This window comes from Mobula birostris, unplaced genomic scaffold, assembly GCF_030028105.1.
Source record: "Mobula birostris isolate sMobBir1 unplaced genomic scaffold, sMobBir1.hap1 scaffold_2065, whole genome shotgun sequence".
NCBI lineage: Eukaryota > Metazoa > Chordata > Chondrichthyes > Myliobatiformes > Myliobatidae > Mobula > Mobula birostris.
In genome coordinates, this window is record NW_027275113.1 from 47,000 (window position 1) to 68,647 (window position 21,648).

General features: G+C 53.2%; 1 protein-coding gene across 1 annotated transcript in view; it reads right to left on the reverse strand.

Annotated features, from left to right (window-relative positions):
* Nucleotides 1-20,822, reverse strand: part of LOC140192660 (ras GTPase-activating-like protein IQGAP1) — a gene marked incomplete at its 5' end in the record, with an annotated part of 34,025 nt that extends 13,203 nt beyond the window's left edge. Inside the window, 13 exons of the mRNA XM_072250190.1 lie at nucleotides 72-413; nucleotides 3,276-3,363; nucleotides 4,211-4,340; nucleotides 4,700-4,802; nucleotides 7,549-7,681; nucleotides 8,734-8,969; nucleotides 13,800-13,884; nucleotides 14,509-14,649; nucleotides 15,423-15,647; nucleotides 16,658-16,821; nucleotides 17,466-17,621; nucleotides 19,622-19,830; nucleotides 20,753-20,822. Coding sequence (XP_072106291.1) covers nucleotides 72-413; nucleotides 3,276-3,363; nucleotides 4,211-4,340; nucleotides 4,700-4,802; nucleotides 7,549-7,681; nucleotides 8,734-8,969; nucleotides 13,800-13,884; nucleotides 14,509-14,649; nucleotides 15,423-15,647; nucleotides 16,658-16,821; nucleotides 17,466-17,621; nucleotides 19,622-19,830; nucleotides 20,753-20,822 — 2,082 coding nt within the window. The remainder of the gene's footprint in view (nucleotides 1-71; nucleotides 414-3,275; nucleotides 3,364-4,210; nucleotides 4,341-4,699; nucleotides 4,803-7,548; nucleotides 7,682-8,733; nucleotides 8,970-13,799; nucleotides 13,885-14,508; nucleotides 14,650-15,422; nucleotides 15,648-16,657; nucleotides 16,822-17,465; nucleotides 17,622-19,621; nucleotides 19,831-20,752) is intronic.
* Nucleotides 20,823-21,648: the final 826 nt, after the last annotated feature.

A 21,648-nucleotide genomic window follows, 5' to 3' on the forward strand; every position in this document is an offset into this window, starting at 1 on the left:
TGCCTGGCCTGCTGCGTTCACCAGCAACTTTGATATGTGTTGCTTCTGCTTTAAATACACTTGGCCTCCACAGCCGCCTGTGGCAATGAATTCCACAGATTCATCACCGTCTGGCCGGTGTTTCGGTGATGGAGGACATTGCTGAATACCCCGCGGAGACTCACTCCCACCGGAGTGGGACCCCAGGGTGGGCTGGTTACCTTGGCGACATCGTTGATCAGGTCCTGGTACTTGTTCTGGGGGTTGACCTTCCCCAGGGCTGCCAGCTTCTTCAGGTTCTGCACAATCTTCTCTTTCTTCTCCGTCAGGGTCATCTGGTTCTCTTCCTCCTCCAGCTGATTCCGCTTTATCTTCTCAGGGGTCTTCGCATCCCGTATCGCTCGTCGCTGCATCGCTCGCTGGTGATCGGCATCCTATGGGAGTATGTGTCACACAGTGTGAGATCAGAGCAGCTTTATTTGTCCCCTACCGTGTAATCTGTCGTTTATATCTGCATCGGGATTAGGTTAACATGGTCACACGGTCACTGTGTGGGTGTCAGTGTGGGTCTCTGTGACAGCGCATGTGTTCGAGAGGGAATGAGTGTAACTGAGTGTGCAAGAGAGATTGAGAAAGTGACTGTGTGTGAGAGAGAGAGTATGCCTGTTCACGTGAGTGCGTGAGGGACAGGGAGAGGGGGAGAGGGAGAGGGAGAGGGGGAGAGAGAGGGGGAGAGGGGGAGAGAGAGGGGGAGAGGGGGAGAGAGAGGGGGAGAGGGGGAGAGAGAGGGGGAGGGGGGAGAGAGAGAGGGAGAGGGGAGAGAGAGAGAGGGAGAGGGGGAGAGAGAGAGAGGGAGAGGGGGAGAGAGAGAGAGGGAGAGGGAGAGAGAGAGAGGAGAGGGGGGAGAGAGAGAGGGAGAGGGGGGAGAGAGAGGGAGAGGGGGAGGGGGAGGGAGAGGGGGAGGGGAGAGAGAGGGAGAGGGGGAGGGGGAGAGGGAGGGGGAGAGGGAGGGGGGGGAGGGGGGAGGGGGGAGGGGGGAGGGGGGAGGGGGGAGGGGGAAGGGGGGAGGGGGAAGGGGGGAGGGGGAAGGGGGGAGGGGGAAGGGGGGAGGGGGGAGGGGGGAGGGGGAAGGGGGAGGGGGAAGGGGGAGGGGGGAGGAAGAGAGAGCGAGGGGGAGAGGGGGAGGGGGAGGGGGAGGGGAGGGGAGGGGGAGGGGAGGGGAGGGGGAGGGGAGGGGGGAGGGGGAGGGGGAGGAAGAGAGAGCGAGGGGGGGAGGGGAGGGGGAGGGGGAGGGGGAGGGGGAGGGGGAGGGGGGAGGGGGAGGGGGAGGGGGGAGAGAGAGAGAGAGAGAGAGAGAGAGAGAGAGAGAGACAGCACGCGCGCGGCATGAAAGAGAGAACCTATAAAAACTATCCACCCCCACCCCACCCCAGAAGTTTTCATGTTTTGTCTTACAACATTGAATCACAATATATTTAATCTGGCTTTCTTTGAACAGAAGACTCATTGGTGTGAAAGTGAAAACAGATCTCTACACAGTAATCTAAATTAATTACAGATATAAAACACAAAATAATTGATTCATAAGTATTCACCCCCTTTAATATGACATACCAAATAATTACTGATACAGACAATTGGTTTTAGAAGTCACATAATTAGTTAAATTGAGGTCACTGTATGCCATCAAGGTGTTTCAACTGATTGTAGTAAAAATACACCTGTAACTGGAAGGTCCAACTGCTGGTCAGTCAGTGTTCTGGCAAAAACTACACCGTGAAGGCAAAAGAACATCCCAAGCAATTCCATGAAAAGATTATTGAAAAGCACAAGTCAGGAGATGGATACAAGAAAACTTCCAAGTCACTGAACATCCCTTGGAGTACAGTTAGGTCAATCATCAAAAATGGAAAGAATATGGTACAGCTGTAAATCTGTCTAGAGCAGACCATCCTCAAAATTAAGTGACCCTGCAAGAAGGGGACTAGTGAGGGAGACCACCAAGAGACCTATGACAACTGTGGAGCGGTTTTCAAACTTTAGTGGCTAAAATAGGACAGACTGCATCTAACAACTGTTGCCAGGGTGTTTTACCAGTCACACCTTTATGGGAGAGTGGCAAAGAGAAATCCACTGTAGATAAAATCTCATGTGAAAATCTCGGCTAGAGTTTGCCATAAAGCACGTGGGGGACTCTGAAGATAGCTGGAAGAAGGTTCTATGGTCCGATGAAAGCAAAATTGAGCTTTTGGCCATCAGACTAAACGCTATGTTTGGCATAAGCCAAACGCTGCACATCATCAAAACACACCATCCCTACTGAGAAGCATGGTGTTGGCTGCACCATGCTGTGGGGATGCTTCACTGCAGCAGGCCCTGGAAGGCTTGTGAAGGTGGAGGGTAAAATGAATGCAGCAAAATACAGGGAAATCCTGGAGGAAAACCTGATGCAGTCTGCCAAAGAAACTGCGTCTTGGGAGAAGATTGGTTTCCCAGCAAGACAACGACCCCAAGCATAAAGCCAAAGCTACACAGGAATGGCTTAAAAATAACAAAGTATTTTGTGGGTGGACTTGAAAAGGGCTGTTCACTCCCGATCCCCACGTAATCTAACAGAGCTTAAGCAGTTTTGTAAAGAAGAACAGGGAAAAATTGCAGTGTCCAGATGTGCAAAGCAGATAGAGACTTATCCATGAGGCTGTAATCAATGCCAAAGGTATTTCTACTAAATACTGACTTGAACGGGGTGAATACTTGTGCAATCAATTACTTTTCTGTCATATATTTATAATTAATTTAGATTACTTTGTAGAGATCTGTTTTCATTTTGACATGAAAGTCATTTTTTTGTTGATCAGTGTCAAAAAAGCCAAGTTAGATCCACTGTGATTCAATGTTATAAAAAAATAAAACATCAAAACTTTCAAAGGGGTGGGGGAGGTGAATACTTTTTATAGGCTTTTTATATGCGTGTGCGTGTGTGTGAGAGAGTGAGTGTGTGTGTGAGTGTATGAGTGTGAGTGTGAGAGTGTGAGAATGTATGTGTGATAGTGTGAGAGTGCGTGTGTATATGAGAGCAAGAGTGAGAGAGTATGTGAGAGAGAGTCTGTATGTATGTGTGAGTGAGTGTGAGAGTATGTGTGTATGAGTGTAAGAGAGTGAGTGTGTGTGTGTGTGTGTGTGTGTGTATATGAGAGCGAGTGTGAGAGTAAGGTGCCACTGGAAGACTGGACAGCGTGTTGGCAATCTGCTGGAGGTCAGCTGATTGGGGAACAAACTGAAGGCTTGTTACGCACCTGTTCCGGAGAGGCCGGACTCTCCAGGATCTCGGTCAGCGTCTCCCCTGCCTGGAACCGGATCACGTCCACAATCAGCCTCTTTGTGCTGGAATCGAAGGAGATAATGAAGGGGTCAGTAGTGGGTTGGGTCAAAGGAAAGACCAGGATGAGAGCCCGTACCAGGGGCTAGGAGAAGGCGATAGGCGGAATTCCAGCCCCTAAGGCCCCAAGGGTAGATGGAAAGAAAGGTCCAATGGGACACAGTCCAAACAAAGGGAAGCGGGGGCCCTATGGGAGAGTAGGGCTGAATGGCCTGTTTCCATACTGTCCCTCTCTCTACGTTGGAGCTGGAATGATTCCATTCGGGGTGCGAGCGGCCAGAACCGCAGAGGGCAGATGTGCTGGCTGGAAATCAAAGAGCTCAAGGGGTCCAGCCTGCACCTCCTGAACGAAGGGTTGGGGGTGGGGAAGAGAGAGAGAATGGGGAATACAGGGTATTACAGAGCTGATGGCCATTGTCTGCTGAATTCTGTAGGACTTTCTAGGTTCTCCTCATGATCACGTGGGTTTCCTCTGGGCTCTCCCACATTCCATCCACGTACGGGTTGGGGTTAGTAAGCTGTGGGCGTGCTACGTTGGCATCAGAAGCGTGGCGACTCTTGCGGGCTGCCCCCAGCTCACCCCAGGACTGTGTTGGTCGATGCGTTTTATTGTACGTTTCGATGTACGTGCATGTGACAAATAAAGCTAATCTTTAAGAACTCTCACAGGCACTCCGGCCAAACCAACCAGCAAGTCCTCGTCTCATCATGGGAGCTGTCTGTGTTCCTTTGCTGCTATGATGGATCCAATTAAAACTTAACTGTATGCGCAAGGATGTGGCGGTGCTATGGAAATGCAGGACAACTTTAAGAGGGCCAAAGTTTCTCCCACGTGCCCACCCAGTGACTCACTTGAGGAGCAGAGTGCGGGCATTCATCTCTTCATTTTCTCCTCCGGACACGTCGAACTTGTTGGTGAGGGACAGGGACACCTCGGTCTTGGCCAGTTGCTCCTTGCCCGCATCAGTCATGCCTCCTTCCCCTGTGGTACAGGACAAGCGACAGTTCGTTCACACAGCAACCACTGCCAGGAGTGCAGAAACATGCTGGGAATGATCGGATCAGTCCCTGGCGAGAGCTCGGAGCACGGGGGTGTAAAGAGGAGAGAGTGCATGAGAACGAATGAGAGAGGGAAAGGGGTGGGGGAGGTGGGGGTGGGAGGGGAGGGGACAGAAAGAGAGACAGACCTGGAGTCCAAGGTGTGGCCGGTGACTGACTTGAAGCTCTGACAAGAAACAGGTGAACAGATATCCGATAGCAGGAAGGGATAAGAACGCAGGCCAAGCAGGGGGGGAGAGAGAGAGGGAAGGGGACTGCCAGAGGAGAATGGAGAACACTTGCCGATCATAGACTCGATGGTGGGCACCTCGCCGAGATCCTCCAGCAGCTCGTGAATGGGGTCATTGTGATCTGGGGCTATGGCATCCTGGTGATCCAAGAAAAGCTGCAGTGGGGAGGAGAACAGTCAGCGATCGTGGGGCTGAAGCCACCCCAATGTATTACCCAGAGATGGGGGGGGGCATCAACAATGACAAATAATGCAGGAGCCCTCCTTTGGGTCACAGGGAGAGACACACGGCAACAGGAACGTACAGGACACCCAGCATAGTACTGAGGGAGTGTCCCAGGTACAAGAGGTGGTAACAAGGGAGAGTCACACTATGGGAGGAGTGGTATCGAGGGAGAGTCACATTGTGGGTGAGGTGGTACTGAGGGAGGGTCACACTGTGGGGGGGGTGGTACTGAGGGAGGGTCACACTGTGGGAGGGGTGGTACTAAGGGAGACTCACACTGTGGGAGGGGGCGGTACTGAGGGAGGGTCATACTGTGGGAGGGGCGGGTACTGAGGGAGGGTCACACTGTGGGGGGGGGGTGATACCAAGGGAGGGTCACACTGTGGGGGGGGCGGTACTGAGGGAAGGTCACACTGGTAGGGGTGGTACTGAGGGAGGGTCGCATTGTGGGAGGGGTGGTACTGAGCGACAGTGACCCTGTGGGAGGGGTGGTACCGAGGGAGGGTCACGCTGTGGGAGGGTCGGTACTGAGGAAGAGTCACACTGTGGGAGGGTCGGTACTGAGGGAGAATCACACTGTGGGAGGGGTGGTACTGAGAGAGGGTCACACTGTGGGAGGGGTGGTACTGAGGGAGGGTCACACACCGGGAGGGGTGGTACTGAAGGAGAGTCACACTGTGGGAGGGGCGGGGTACTGAGGGTGTGACACACTGGGAGGGGTGGTACTGAGGGAGGGTCGCACTGTGGGAGGGGTGGTAGTCAGGGAGAGTCACACTGTGGAAGGGGGATACTGAGGGTCACACTGGGAGGGGTGGTACTGGGGGAGTGTCACACTGTGGGAGGGGTGGTACTGAAGGGGAGTCACACTGTGGGAGGGTTGGTACTGGGGGGGGCACACTGTGGGAGGGGTGGTACGGAGGGAGGGTCACACTGGGAGGGGTGGTACTGAGGGAGGGTCACACTGGGAGAGGTGGTACTGAGGGAGAGTCACTGTGGGAGGGGTGGTACGGAGGGAGGATCACACTGGGAGGGGGTGGTACTGAGGGAGGGTCACACTGGGAGGGGTGGTACTGAGGGAGAGTCACTATGGGAGGGTTGGTACTGGGGGTCACACTGTGGGAGGGGTGGTACTGAGGGAGGGTCACACTGGGAGGGGTGGTACTGAGGGAGAGTCACTGTGGGAGGGGTGGTACTGAGGGAGAGTCACTGGGAAGGAAATACTGAGGGTCACACTGGGAAGGGTGGTACTGAGGGAGAGTCACACTGTGGGAGGGGTAGTACTGAGGGAGGGTCACACTGTGGGAGGGGTGGTACTGAGGGGAGTCACACTGTGGGAGGGGGATACTGAGGGTCACACTGGGAGGGGTGGTACTGAGGGAGAGTCACACTGTGTGAGGGGTGATACTGAGGGAGGGTCACACTGTGGGAGGGGTGGTACTGAGGGAAGGTCACACTGTGGGAGGGGTGGTACTGAGGGAGAGTCACACTGTGGGAGGGGGATACTGAGGGTCACACTGGGAGGGGTGGTACTGAGGGAGGGTTATACTGTGGGAGGGGTGGTACTGAGGGAGGGTCACACTGTGGGAGGGGTGGTACTGAGGGAGGGTCACACAGTGGGAGGGGTGGTATTGAAGGGAATCACACTGTGGGAGGGTCGGTATTGAGGGAGAATCACAGTGTGGGAGGGGTGGTACTAAGGGAGGGTCACACAGTGGGAGGGGTGGTACTGAGGGAGAGTCACACTGTGGGAGGGGTGGTACTGAGGGAGGGTCACACTGTGGGAGGGGTGGTAGTCAGGGAGAGTCACACTGTGGGAGGGGGATACTGAGGGTCACACTGGGAGGGGCAGTACTGGGGGAGTGTCACACTGTGGGAGGGGTGGTACTGAGGGGGAGTCACACTGTGGGAGGGTTGGTATTGGGGGGGGGTCACACTGTGGGAGGGGTGGTACCGAGGGAGGGTCACACTGTGGGAGGGGTGGTACTGAGGGAGAGTCACACTGTGGGAGGGGTGGTACTGAGGGTCACACTGGGAGGGGCGGTACTGGGGGAGTGTCACACTGTGGGAGGGGTGGTACTGAGGGGGAGTCACACTGTGGGAGGGTTGGTACTGGGGGGGTCACACTGTGGGAGGGGTGGTACTGAGGGTCACACTGGGAGGGGGTGGTACTGAGGGAGAGTCACACTGTGGGAGGGGTGGTACTGGGGGAGGGTCACACTGTGGGAGGGTTGGTACTGGGGAGGGTCACACTGTGGGAGGGGTGGCACTGAGGGAGGGTCACACTGTGGGAGGGGTGGTACTGAGGGAGAGTCACACTGTGGGAGGGGGATACTGAGGGTCACACTGGGAGGGGTGGTACGGGGGGGGGTCACACTGTGGGAGGAGTGGTACTGAGGGAGGGTCATATTGTGGGAGGGGTGGTACGGAGGGAGGGTCACACTGGCAGGGGTGGTACTGAGGGAGGGTCACACTGTGGGAGGGGCAGTACTGAGGGGGGGGTCACACTGTGGGGGAGGGTGGTACCGAGGGAGGGTCACACTGTGAGAGGGGTGGTACTGAGGGTCACACTGTGGGAGGGGCGGGTACTGAGGGGGAGTCACACTGTGGGTGGGGTGGTACTGGGGCGGGGGGGGGTCAGTACTGAGCAAGAGTCTCACTGCAGGAGCAGCAGCTCACCGTGTGAGTATTGATGATCTCCCCGATGGAGATGTAGATGACTGGTTTGTTCAGGGTCACCAGATCAGAGTACTCATCGATGTTGAATTTGTCCTCGAGCTCCGGCACCTCACACGCTGCCTGGATGAACCTCCTAGAAAGAGGAAGTGGGTGAGTGAGGGGGAAAACTGAGAGAAAATGATAGAGAGAACTGGTGCTGGTGTGTGAGGGAGGGAGTGTGAACGAGGTGAGCCAAAGGGAGTCTGTCTCGGAGTTCTGGCGAAGGCTCAATGCCCTGAATCATTTACTCTCCACAGACGCTGCCTGACAGGCTGAGTTTTCCCAGCAATTTCCAGTCCTGTCTGACCTGCACCGAAGGAGGGTCTTTGTATGGGTGGAGGGGCAGCATGAGAGAAGGAAACGGGAGAGTCCGTCATCAGCACCAAACATGAGGGAAAAATCAGAGAGTGAAAACAGTAAGAGAACTTGGATAACCAGAGTTAGAGGCCACAAGACAAAGGAGCAGAATTAGACCATTCCTCCCATCGAGTCTGCTCTGCCATTCCATCATGGCTGATTTATTTTCCATCTCAACCCCGTTCACCTGCCTTCTCCCTGTAACCTTTGACATCCTTACTAATCAAGAAACTATCAACCTCCATCTTAAATATACCCAATCACTTGCCCTCTACAGGAGTCTGTAGCAATGAATTCCACAGGCTCACCACCTCTAGCTGAAGACATTCCTCCTCATCTCTATTCTAAAGGGACAATGTTCTATTCTGAGGCTGTGTCCTCTGGTTCTAGACTCCCCCACTATAGGAAACATCCTCTCCACATCCACTCTTCTCAGTCTTTCAATACTTAACAGGTTTCAATGAGAACCCCCTCATTCTTCTGAACTCCAATGAATACAGGCCCTAAGTCATCAAACTCCTCATACAATAGCCTTTTCTTTCCTGGGATATCTGTTCTAAAGGAACATCCTTGTATTCTGAGGCTGTGCCCTCTGGTCCTAGACTCTGTTCCTATTGTTTCCTGTTCTCTGCAGTCAGGGTAGAGAACTCGTCACGACCACCGCTCCAGACATGGTCACCCTCAGTGGTGTGTGAGATCCTGCTGTGTATAGATTGGCCAATGTATTAATGCAGAGCAGACAGAGGCTGGCAGGGACCCGGAAGGGGGTGGGGTGGGGGCTTTTGTTACCTGAACTTGTGGTGAGCGTGGGACAAGTACTCGTTGATCGAGGCCAGGTGACAGTACTCCTTGTCGAACATCTTGTTGGAGGCTGCGTGCTGCAGGACCTTGGCGATGGACCCCAGGTTACGCCGCTGGTCGGTGGAGAGCCCGCCGCCACCCGCCGACAGGTCGATGATGTCAAAGGCGTCGGGGGCCACGATGGCCGGGTTCATGTACCGGTAATACAGCAGGTTTCCCACGATCTGCGGCAGACACGGCAACATCTCACACTCCCACACACACAGGGAAGGAGGTCAAGGTGCACCTCCCAAACCAAAACACTTTCTGCAAACACCACCATTCCCCCCCCCCCACATCTCACACATACGAGGAGCGAGGGCACCACACCGAACCAATGACTATCACCATCCCCCCCACTGCAAACCTCACACACACACCCTAAACCATCTCCACCATAAATCAGCCCTCCAAACATGCCCCAAACCTCACAAAGCCTCCCCTTCCCACTGCAAACCTCCTCCCTCACCAACCATCCCACCTCTACACCCAGTTAACCCACACGATAGTGTGATGCTATTACAGCTCAGGGCGGTGATTGGAGGCCAGTTCCGACGCCGTCCGTTAGGAGTCTGTACATTCTCCCCATAACCGCACAGGACTTCTCCAGGTACTCTGGTTTACACCCAAACTCCACAGATGTACCAGTTAGTAAGTTAATCTGTCATTGTATATTGTCCTATGATTAGGCTTGGGTTACAATCAGGGGTTGCTGGACCCCTACAATGTGGAAAGGCCTGTTCCACATTGTATCCGCAAATAAATAAATAATCCCATACTGTGGGTTCCGGTTAACTGGGGCAGCCACTTCATTGGGACAGGAGACTGTTGCCGATCGGTTTCCAACCAGCATCAATTGCGTGCAAATCCAAGGCTGTTAGGCACAACACCCTGCTTTGAGTGAGCAGGTTTTAAATAGCTTCAGTGAGGTGTGTTCAAAAAACATCGATTTTTGTCACTGATAGCTGGTGAGAAACAAGCAACAAGACAATTCAGAACTGTTTCGCTCTTTGCGGTTTCAAGCACTCAGGCTTGGAGAAGTGAGAAACAGTCGATACTGGAAATGAAACAATTTCACTTCAACTAGTTCAAAACTACGAAGAATTTAAAAGGAATCAACAATCATTTTGAATGTCACAATGAAAGTGAGGATTTGGAGAATGCAATCATCGACAACATCCAGAAAAGAACTAAACAGGGAATTAGGAACGCCAGAAGGGGCCATGAGAAGTCCTTGGCAAGTAGGATTGAGGTGAATTCCAAGGCATTCTATACATACATCAAAAGCAAGAGGATAACCAGGGAGAGGGTGCGACCACTCGAGGATAAACGAGGTAACATTTGCTTGGACCAGACAATGTGAGTGACATACTGAATGAGTTCTTTGCTTCTGTATTTACCAAGGGAAAGGATATGGATGACCAGGAGGTCAGTGCTGAGTGTGTAAATACATTAGGGACTCCTAATAAGTATTAAGATGGCTGAGTCCCCAGGGGCTGACGGGATTTACCCCGGGTTATTGAAGGAGGCAAGAGACGAGATTGCTGGGGACTTGACCAGTATCTTGGTGTCCTCTCCAGCCACAGGGGAGTGGCTAACATTGTACCTCTATTTTAAGAGGGGTAAAGGGAAAATCCTGAGTCTCACGTCAGTTGCCGGGAAGTTGCTAGAGAAAATTCTGAGGGATAGAATAGACAAGCATTTGGAGACCCATGGTCTAATTAGGGAGAGCCAGCATGGCTTTGTGTGAGGCAGGTCTTGCCTTACCAACTTGACTGAGTTTTTTTGACAAAGTGACAAGAGAGATTGATGAGGGTAGGGCAGTAAATGTTGTCTACATGGAGTTTCGTAAGGCATTTGACGACGTCCCTCATGGGGTGCTAATCCAGAAGATTAAGATGCAGGGGATCCGTAGCGAATTGGCTGTTTGGATTCAGCACTGGCTCGCACAAAGAAGAGAGGGTGGTGGGTGGTGGTTGAAGGGACTTAATCAAGCTGGAGGTCTGTAATTAGTGGTGTTCTGCAGGGATCTGTGCTGGGACCTCTGCTGTTCGTGATGTGTACAAATGACCTGGATGACAATGTAGATGGGTGGGTTAGTAAATTTGCGGATGATACCAAGATTGGTGGAGTTGTGGATAGTGTAGAAGACTGGCAAAGTATACAGCACGATACAGATCAGTTACAGATATGGGCTGAGAAATGACAGATGGAACTTAATTCAGATAAATGTGAGGTGTTGCGCTTGGTAGGGCAAATGCAAGGAGACAAGGAAAAGTTCCTTAACAGTATTACTGAGCAGAGATCTTGGGATCCAAGTTCATACTATAGCTCCTTGAAAGTAGCTGCACAGATCGATAGGGTGGTTACGAAGGCTTATGGAATGCTTGCTTTTGTTAGTCCAGGCATTGAGTTCAAAAGCCAGGAAGTTATGTTGCAAATTTACGGAACTCTGCTTTGGCCACATCTGGAGTATTGCATACAGTTGTGGTTGCCCCACTATAGGATGGATGTTTGGAGAGGGTGCAGAAGAGGTTTACCATGTTGAGAGAGCATGTGCTATCATGAGAGGCTGGATAATCTTGGACTGTTTTCTCTGGAGCAGAGGTGGAGGGGAGATCTGATAGAGGCTTACAAGATTACGAGAGGCAGAGATAGAACAGAGAATATCTGTTTCCCAGGGTTGAAATGTCTAGTACCAGAGGGCATGCATTGAAGGTGAGAGGGGTTGGTTCAAGGAGGATATGAGGACCCAGTTTTTTGAAACACAATTGTGGATGCCTGGTATGGCAAATACATTAGAGGCTTTTGAGAGACATTTGGATAGGGACATGGACATGGATATAAGGAAGGAGGGTAGGGATTAGCGTTTATGTGTTTTTGATTTGTTTTTTAGCTGGTTCGGCAGAACACTGAGGGCTGAATGGCCTGTTCCTGTTTGTATGAAGGCAGTCTATTAACTACTCTAATGTTGTTCACAGTCAAAAGATGTGACATGAATGAATTCCTCCATCAATGAGGACTGGGAACTAATACTCAGTTTTATAGTACTGTAGTAGTATTGGTAGTGTTCTCATTTGTTCAGTATTTTACTCAAATACATAATTTGTTCGTCATTTTGTCTTTTTTTAAAAAAATATATACCTTTTTAACTATTTCCATGAAACTTCAGTGAATTGGAGCAGCTGCTTTGCTGATTATCTATTGGGCAAATGAAAATTGGGCCAAAATGGGTCCCAATTAACCGGAATCCACTGTACTGAGGAATCAAAGAACTGGGGGCGATGCAGGAGTGGTGGCAGGGTGGGGCAAGAGTGTACAGATGGCAGCGAGGGAGTCATACGGTGGGGGAGATAGGACACCAGGTGGTGGAAAGAGAGGTGCCAGGGCAGAGGGTGGGAGAGAGGAAAGAGGGAACAGATGCGGAGAAAGGACATTGCAGGGGGTGATTTATCTACTTTTATTATATATTATTATTTATTAGTAATAAATTCCAGTCCATTGAGCTGTGCTGCCAGCAACCCACCTATTTAGCACTAGTCAAATGGCAGGACAATTTACAATGACCAATTAACCCACCAACCGGTACGTCTACAAACTGTGGGACGAAACCGGAGCACCCAGAGGAAACCCACGGGAAGGAATGGAGGATGCCGGAACTGAACTCTGAACTCCAGTGCCCCGAGAGGTAACAGCGTCATGCGAACTGCTACTCTACTGTGGCACACAGAGAGGGAGGATGAGAAGGGGAAGGAGGGGACCGACTGGGACAGAGAACATGCTGGAGACTATATGGACACAGGGAGGGAAGGAGGAGCAGAGAGGGGGTGAACACACTGTGGGTGGGAGAGATGAGGGCCAGGGTAGGGAGGGAGAGGCGAGGGTAGGGAAGGAGGAGATTAGATGAGAGGAGGAGAGAAAGAAGAGGAATGAATAGTCTTGAGAAAGGAGAGGCAGAGGAAGCGGGGATTGGAGAGAGAGAGATGAAGAATGAGAGAGAGAGAGCGACAGTGCGCGAGAGCAGAGGGGGTGGGGGTTAGACAGAGGGGGAGGGTTAGAAAGGGGGGTGTTAGACATGGAGGGGGTATTATATGGACAGAGGAAGAACACGAGGGGGTTAGAGAGGAAGAACAGGCAGCTGGTGGGGCTGCTGTTCCCCAGCAACTATTTCTATGTGGCCCGGAGTGAGAATCAAATCTGCATCACACGGCATATCAAGCGTCATACACCAGCAAGGAAACCGCCCCCCCACCTCCAATGGACAATGGCCAGGAGACCACACCCCTGTGGACAATGTCCAGGGGACCCTACCCTATGCACACTAGCTAGGAGAACTTCCCCTATTTACAATGGGCAGGAAAACTATACTGTGGACAATGGCCAGGAGAACATCCCGTTGTGGACAATACCCAGAGGAACCCTACCCTGTGGACAATGGCCAGGTAACCTCCCTCTTGTGGACTATAGCCAGGAGAACCTCCCCCTTGGACAATGGTCAGATGACCTCTCTCCTGTGTACAATGGCTAGGAGAACCTCCCATATTTACAACGGGCAGGATAACTATGTTGTGGACAATGGCCCGGTAACCTCTTGTGGACTATAGCCAGGAGAACCTCCCCTTTGGACAATAGTCAGGTGACCTCTCTCCTGTGTACAATGGCTAGGAGAACCTCCCCTATTTACAACGGCTGGGAGAACCTACCCTGCCGACATTGGTTAGAAGGACCCTCCCCTTTGAACAATGATCAGGTGACCTCTCCCCTGTGGACTATGGCCAGGAGAACATCCCGTTGTGGACAATACCCAGAGGAACCCTACCCTGTGGACAATGGCCAGGTAACCTCCCTCTTGTGGACTATAGCCAGGAGAACCTCCCCTTTGGACAATGGTCAGATGACCTCTCTCCTGTGGACTATGGCCAGGAGAACCACACTGTACACCATGGCCAAGTAAGCACTGTGGAGGGAGAAGGAGAGAGACTAGCATTTCACTGGGGGGGAGGGGCAATGCCCACCTTTATCAGCTCTTCATCCGTGGCATCCGGAAACTTCTCGTGTAGTGAGTCCTTCAGCACCTTGGCGATGATTCTCATGCCATACCTGTAGGTGAGATGGAGAAGGTCAGGCTCGTTTAGGGACACAGCAGGGGGATACAGGCTCTCTCGGGAATGAAGGGAGGTACCGGAGGTCAGAAATCCATGCTGAGAGTTCTTTGTCCTCAGAGTCTGGTGGGAGGGTGGTGGAGGTGAAGCAGACCGTGACCTCCCACCCAGAGTGAGGGTTCACAGGGAGCCAATGAGCTTTTGGCACCTGAGTCAGACTGGGAAACAGTACGTGTGAGAGAGAGGGAGAGAGCACGCAACAGAGTGCGTGTGTGTGAGAGAGAGCGAGAGAGTGTGTGTGTGAGATGGGGTGTGTGTGTGTGTGTGTGTGGGGGGGTGTGTGTGTGTGTCTGTGTGTGGGGGGGGTGTGTACGCGCGCACTTTAAGTGTGCTTTTGAGGTTGTTTGAGTGTGTGTGTATATGTGTCTATGTAGATGGGTGTGGTAAGTGCTGAAAGGGGTTCCACAGTGCACAACAGGAACACATTGGGGGGGGGTAGGTGGGTGGGTGAGGAAGGGATTGCGGGAGAGTTCTCTGCACTGGGGGCGGGGGGATCTCTGTGCCGACGGAGAATTCTCTGCACCAAGGGGGGAGGGGAGGGGTTGTTTCTCTGGTCACTCACGGGATTTTGTCCACCGATGTGACAATGGCTGAGAGGAACTTGTCCGTCACCGTCCTCATGTTCTTGATGGAGGCGTCAAGCCTCTGCCGCACCTCTTCGTGCCCCAGCGCCTGGTCTGGTGTCACGTCGTATGGCAGCTTACTGCAGGGGTGGGGTTGAGGGTTAGTTACACCCTGAGACCATCAGCCAAACTCCTCAACCCCAACACCCACCCCCCTCACGCTGACCCTCCCAGCATCACGCACAATCTGTGACCCCTGACCTCAGTCGCAGTGACCCGATAACTCTGTTACAGTAACCTCTCCACGTTCCCAGCCCCTTCATTCCCCTTGTGAATCTGCTTCTCTGTTCCCCCTCTCCACCTCTGTAACTGGACCCAGTCTCTTCTCCCTCCTCCCACTGACCCCCCCCTCCCGCTGCACAAACGCGGGGTGGCGAGCAGTAAACCCGATGCACCCCCAGCCCTCCATCTGGGATCGTGCAAGCGGTGAGGGGTGGGGATGGGGAAGAGGGGTATCATCAAGGTCTCTCACCATCCAGGACTTGCTCCACTTACTGTTGTTTTTAATGGAAGGTCAGGAGCCTCAGGACTCACACCACCATGCTCAGGGACAGTTATTACCCCTCAACCTTCAGGCTCCTGAACCAGAGGGGAGAACTTCAACTTGCCCCATCACTGAACTGTTCCCACAAGCTATGGACTTACTTTCAAGGATTCTTCATTTTTCAATAATTTCATTGTATTTAGTATTTACAATGAATCCCACAAGAAAATTAATTTCAGGGTTGTATATGGTGACATATATGTACTTTAGTAATAATTTTACTTTGAACTTTGGAGAGAGGTTGGGGGTGAGGGGGCAGGAGGTGGAGGGTGATGGTGAGCAAGGGATGGGAAGAGTAGGGGTTCCTACCTGGCCTCTCCGGTCTGCGACTCCATCTGGTTGACCCAGGCCTTGTAGATGTCCACGGGGTCGGTCTTGATGTTCATGGTCTTTTCCTCGATAATCTCCTTGACGACGGGCGCCAGTATCTGGCGCAGGGCGTTCTGCCCCCGAGCCCCCCGGTTAAAACTCACGACCATCTTGATGACGGTGGGGTTTCCGGTGATAATCTCGTGGATCTGGTCGACCTTCGACCTGCCGGAAACAGGGGACACATCAGGCCAGAATGTGGTGGGGTCGGAACCACGGACAGGGAGAGAGAGATGGCAGGGAACAAGCCCTTCGACCCACTGTCCATGTCCACCCATTTACTCTGGTCCCATTTTAGTCTACAGTCCCATCAGCTCCTCCCAGATTCCGACATCCACCTCCACACCAGGTCATTAGAATGCGGGAGGAAACTGGAGCACCCATGTGGTCAAAGAGAGAGCTTGTAAGCTGCACAGAGACAGCAGTGGAGGTCAGAATCAAACCCAGGTCTCTGGCATTGAGAGGCAGCGGCTCTGCCCGCTGTGGGATTGGAGTGCTAGGAGCCGACACAGAGTGGGAGAGGGTCTGCTCCCTGTGGACCCCAGCATGACCACCCGTGGGGCACTGGTGACCAGATCGTCGCCAATTGGACGGCATCAGGCTCTGATGAAATCGGTTCCTGGGAAACCCAGTATGATTGTCCAAAAGCTGTGGCTTCAACCCAGTTCAACCAAGAAGCGTGGCGAGCGTAACGGTTTGCAATGCCAGCAACCCGGGCCCAACCTCTCCTCATAGCAAATGCCTCTAATCCAGACAGCATCCCGATGAACTGCTACACTTTTCCAAAGCCTTCCTGTAAAGGGGTGACCAGAACCGCCACAACACTCCAGTGCCCATCTGGAGTTTTATTCAGCCATAGAATAAAATACAGGACAGAGCAGACTCGATGGGCTGAATGGCCTAATTCTGCTCCTATTTCTTATGCTCTTTACTTATGTAACTATTTGAACTGAGTTTGCAGTCCTGGGACGTGCCACGCACCATCCCCTTCCTTGCCAATGTCTACAATCATCAATGGAGCACCATCCTGTTCGCCTCCTCCTGCCAAGATGCAGAGTGTAAACCTGCACAGCTTTGCCGTCACTGGCCCTACCCTTCTCTTCACCTGTCCCCCGGACTGAGCATTGGCTCTCCCTCCCGGTGGGGAAGTGGAGAGGGAGGCCCCACACACGTACTTGATCTCCTCCTGAAGAGCTGTCTTGAAGAGCTTGAGCAGAAGGTATTCCTCTCTCTGGTTCGACGCGTAGTTGTACAGGGTGAAGATGACTGAGTCCATGAACTTGGTGGATTTGTTCTGCGGCATCTGGAAGATCAGCTTAGCCAGATAGGTGGGATTCGTCTGTGGGAAAACATGCACAGGTTTCTCAGTGATCCACAGAGCCCTGTTACAGACCAGTTATCCTGACGGATCGCACGCTCGTCCACCTAGCCCTGTTGTACAGGAGGGGAGGGACTGCGCTCCATGCCTTGGGGGGGGGGGGGATAAGGGGAGGGACAGCGCTCCATGCCTCGGGGGGGGGGGGGAGGGATGAGGGGAGGGACAGCGCTCCATGCCCGGGGGGAGGGGATGAGGGGAGGGACTGCGCTCCATGCCCCGCAGGGGGGATGAGGGGAGGGACTGCGCTCCATGCCCCGGGGGAGGGGATGAGGGGAGGGACTGCGCTCCATGCCCTGGGGGAGGGGATGAGGGGAGGGACTGCGCTCCATGCCCTGGGGGAGGGGATGAGGGGAGGGACTGCGCTCCATGCCCCGGGGGGAGGGGATGAGGGGAGAGACAGCGCTCCACCCCCTGGGGTCCACACTCCATAAATGCCCAGCTCGGCCAGGCCCAGGAGCAAATTGCCAAAGAGATCCCGAGTGGCCCACCACTCCCCGTACCCCGTACCGGGTGACTGTGAACCGTGAGGGCGGGGCTGGAATTTGAGGAACAACCCATTCAGATACTCATTTAGAATCTGCAACCTCCTCCCCCGGTATTCTCACCTGGAGAAGGTAGAAGAGGTTCTGATACGCCTCGAGCTTCATTCGTTTCTCCTTGCTCAGCCCCTTCAGACCCCCCTTCTGTCTGTCGATCTTCATCATGTCTGACAATTGTTCCTTGTTCTTCCGTGTCAGCTTCTTACTGTGTGACACCACCTCCTGCAAAATGTCACTGGGCATCAGAATCCAGGGCTGGTATGCGGCATAGGGGTTCATGGAGCACCAGCGATTTGCCATTGAGGTTCAATTCATGCCGCTTTCTGTAGGAGTTTGCACATTCTCCCTGTGAGTTTTCTCCTACATTCCAAAGACGTACAGGCTAGGGCTAGTTAGTTGTGGGCATGCAATGTTGGCACCAGAAGTGTGGCGACACGTGTGGGCTACCCCCAGCACATCCTCGGACTGTGTTGGTTATTGATACATTCCCTGTAATGTTTCCATGTGACAAATCTAATCCCACACTGCACACATCAACATGCAGAGGCTCCTACCTGCTCCCTGTCCTTCAACACATCACTGCAGTGGTGCTGACTGCCACTGCTGGAATGCACAGAGTATTGCATTTCTTGTGCCAGCAAACCGCCACCAACTCCTCACTGAGCTTGGTGTCATTTGCAGAATCCACGTTAATTTATATTTGTTCTCATCAGGGAGCAGGCACGGAGCTTCCAGGATATTTTCAAAAGGTGATGTCCGAAAAAGGTAGTATCCATCATCAAGGAGCCCCATTGCCCAGAACACGCCCTCTTCTCATTACTACCATCAAGGAAGTGGTACAGGAGCCTGAAGACACACACTCAATGTTTAAGGATCGCTTCTTCCCATCTGCATTCAGATTTCTGAATCGACAATGAACCCATGCACTCTACCTCAAACACGAGGAAATCTGCAGATGCTGGAAATTCAAGCAACACACATCAAAGTTGCTGGTGAACGCAGCAGGCCAGGCAGCATCTATAGGAAGAGGTACAGTCGACGTTTCGGGCCGAGACCCTTCGTCAGGACTAACTGAAAGAAGAGCTAGTAAGAGATTTGAAAGATTTCAATGTTCAAATCTCTTACTAGCTCTTCTTTCAGTTAGTCCTGATGAAGGGTCTCAGCCTGAAACATCGATTGTACCTCTTCGTAAAGATGCTGCCTAATCTGCTGCGTTCACCAGCAACTTTTTTTTATGTGTGTTACTCTACCTCACTAATTTTTGTTCTTTTCTGAGCTATTTATTTTATATATCCTTATTGTAATTTACAGTTATTTTAATGTTTTGCACCCAACTGTTGCCACAAAACAACAAAATTTCACGACATATATCAGTGCTAATAAACCTGATTCAGACTCTAGTAGACAGATAATGCCAGAGGTGGAGATCGAACCTTTCATGCCATGTGCCAGTGATATTAAACCTGGCTCTGATTTGCTTGCGTCAATGACCAACACAGTCCAGGAATAAGCTGGGGGTTGCACACAAGTCTTGCCATACTTCCAGCACCAACAGAGCACGCCTACAACTTACTAACCCGTGCGTTTTTGGAAAATGGGAGGAAAATGCAGCACCCAGACGAAAGCCACTTGGGCACAGGAAGAATCTACAAACGCTGAACAGACAGCAGGTGGAACTGAATCGCGATTGTTGGTACAGTAAAGCGTTACACTATCTGCTAGGCCACCGAGCTGCCCCAGTAATGTTCAGAGCTGCTGGAAAAAAAGTTAACTTTCATGGTGTTTATAGGTCGTTTGTCTCAGCCTATGACAACAACAAACCTGAATTTCTGCAGTCCAAGAACAAAAGTTGGGAGGGGGTGAGTCGGGGGATTTGGGTTATCGGCCCAGTGAGCTGTGGAATAGTCCACACTAGGTCAGTCTCGTATCCCAAAAGCACACCCTGAATCTCACAATCCAGAGGGACTTCCCTGGTGAGGGGAAAGTGACATTCCCAGGAGTGCCAGGACAACGGTTTCAGGTGATGTTGGGTGTGGCAGATTCCCGGTGTCTATACTGGGCAGAGATTCCTCATTTCTGGAGCAGAGGGGATACAGGAATTGTCTGGATGAAGGGAGTGATTCCCAGTATCTACGATGGGCATTCCTCATGTCCAGAGCAGAGAGACACAAGGATCGTCCAAGTGAGGGGAGCGACTGGTGGCTGGACACGCATCCAGGTACCTGCAGTGTGATCTTGTTCTTCACCAGCAGCCCGATCTTGATGTCCATGGTGTTGAGGTCGTTCTCCAGCTGCTGGTTGGATCGGATCCGAGTCACCACCTCCTCCCTCAGGCGCATCATCTCCAGCTCCTCCTGGAAGTCCTGGTCACTCTGGTCAAGCAGGTGGACAAACTTACGGACAACGGCCATCGGTGGCTGCTCTGCACTGACTGGAGAGAGAGAGGATGGTGAGTGGGGGGGTGAGAGGGAGGGAGGAGGGGTTTGGTGTGAGGAGGGAGGCTGGGCGAGGGTTTGGGGTGAGGAGGGAGGCTGGGCGAGGGTTTGGGGTGGGGAGGGTGAGGGGGAGGGAGGGTTGGGAGAGGGTCTGTGGTGAAGAGGAGGGTTTAGGGTGAGGAGGGGGGTTTGCGGTGGGGAGGGTGAGGAGGGAGGAGGGGTTGGGCGAGAGTTTGGGGTGAGGAGGGAGGTTGGGCGAGGGTTTGGGGTGAGGAGGGAGGTTGGGCGAGGGTTTGGGGTAAGGAGAGGGGCTTGGGGTGGGGAGGGTGAGGAGGGAGGGAGGGTTGGGAGAGGGTCTGTGGTGAGGAGAAGGGTTTAGGGTGAGGAGGGGGGGTTTGCGGTGGGGAGGGTGAGGAGGGAGGAGGGGTTGGGCGAGAGTTTGGGGTGAGGAGGGAGGTTGGCGAGGGTTTGGGGTGAGGAGGAAGGTTGGGCGAGGGTTTGGGGTGAGGAGGGAGGTTGGGCGAGGGTTTGGGGTGAGGAGAGGGGCTTGGGGTGGGGAGGGTGAGGAGGGAGGGAGGGTTGGGAGAGGGTCTGTGGTGAGGAGAAGGGTTTAGGGTGAGGAGGGGGGTTTGCGGTGGGGAGGGTGAGGAGGGAGGAGGGGTTGGGCGAGGGTTTGGGGTGAGGAATGAGGGGGTTTGGTCGAGGGTTTGGGGTGGGGAGGGTGAGGAGGGAGGGAGGGTTGGGAAGAGGGTCTGTGGTGAGGAGAAGGGTTTAGGGTGAGGAGGGGGGGTTTGCAGTGGGGAGGGTGAGGAGGGAGGGAGGGTTGGGCGAGGGTCTGGGGTGAGCAGAGAGGTTTGGTGGTGAGGGGTGTGGGGGGAAGTTGACTCGAGGTGTCCTAGGTGTGGTCTGGATACTCACTCAGTGTTTTATAATCGTCCCTGGCCTTGTTGGCCCGGATGAACGCCTGGATTTTAATGATGTCCGACTCCTAAGAGCGAAACAGATGGTTGGATGTCAGGTGCAGCATTGGTCTCAGCGATACTGAGAGTGTGGGGCACACTCGACCCCCATCGCAGCCAACAGACACAGGTTATTGTTAATGCAGCTGCCTCGACCACTTCCTCCGGCTGACAGATCCGGATACGGACCAGCCCGGGTGAAGTTCCTCCACCACCTGTCCCCCTCAGGCTGTGGGCTGGCCGCGGCTGGTCGGGCGGACTGGCCTTCGAGTGTTGGGGGAGGCTGGGATCCGAAGGATCAAGAGGAAGGAGGATGGTCTGGTTGGACAGTAAGCCACTATTCACAGTGAACTCAGAGAGGGCGTGAAGCTAGAGCCTATGGTCACCAGAGGGTGGGAACTGATGAAGGGTCTCGGCCCAAAGCGTCAACTGTTGATTCCTCCATGTAGATGCTGCCCGACCTGCTGAGTTTCTCCAGCATTGTATGTGTGTTGCCCTGGATTTGCAGCGTCTGCAGAATCTCCGGTCTATAAAAATGTAAATCTGACCCTGTGCAGCAGGTCTCACCCTGTGCTCAGGAAATTGTTTTCAGCTGATGAAAGTGGCCCTGGGAGGGGAACAAACAGACAGTCCGGAGGGTCTCAGCCCGAAAGATCGACTGTTTATTCATTTCCAAAGATGCTGCCCAGCCTGCTGAGTTCTTCCAGCATTTTGTGTGTGTTTGGTCAGCTCCTGTTGTCACAACACAAACGTACAAATTCCTGCCTAGGCGCCGTTTGTTCGACGCTTTCTCCGGCTGACGAGTACAGAAGGGAATGGGAATGGGCGAGAAAGGGGAAATCCTGCCTGTTGTCA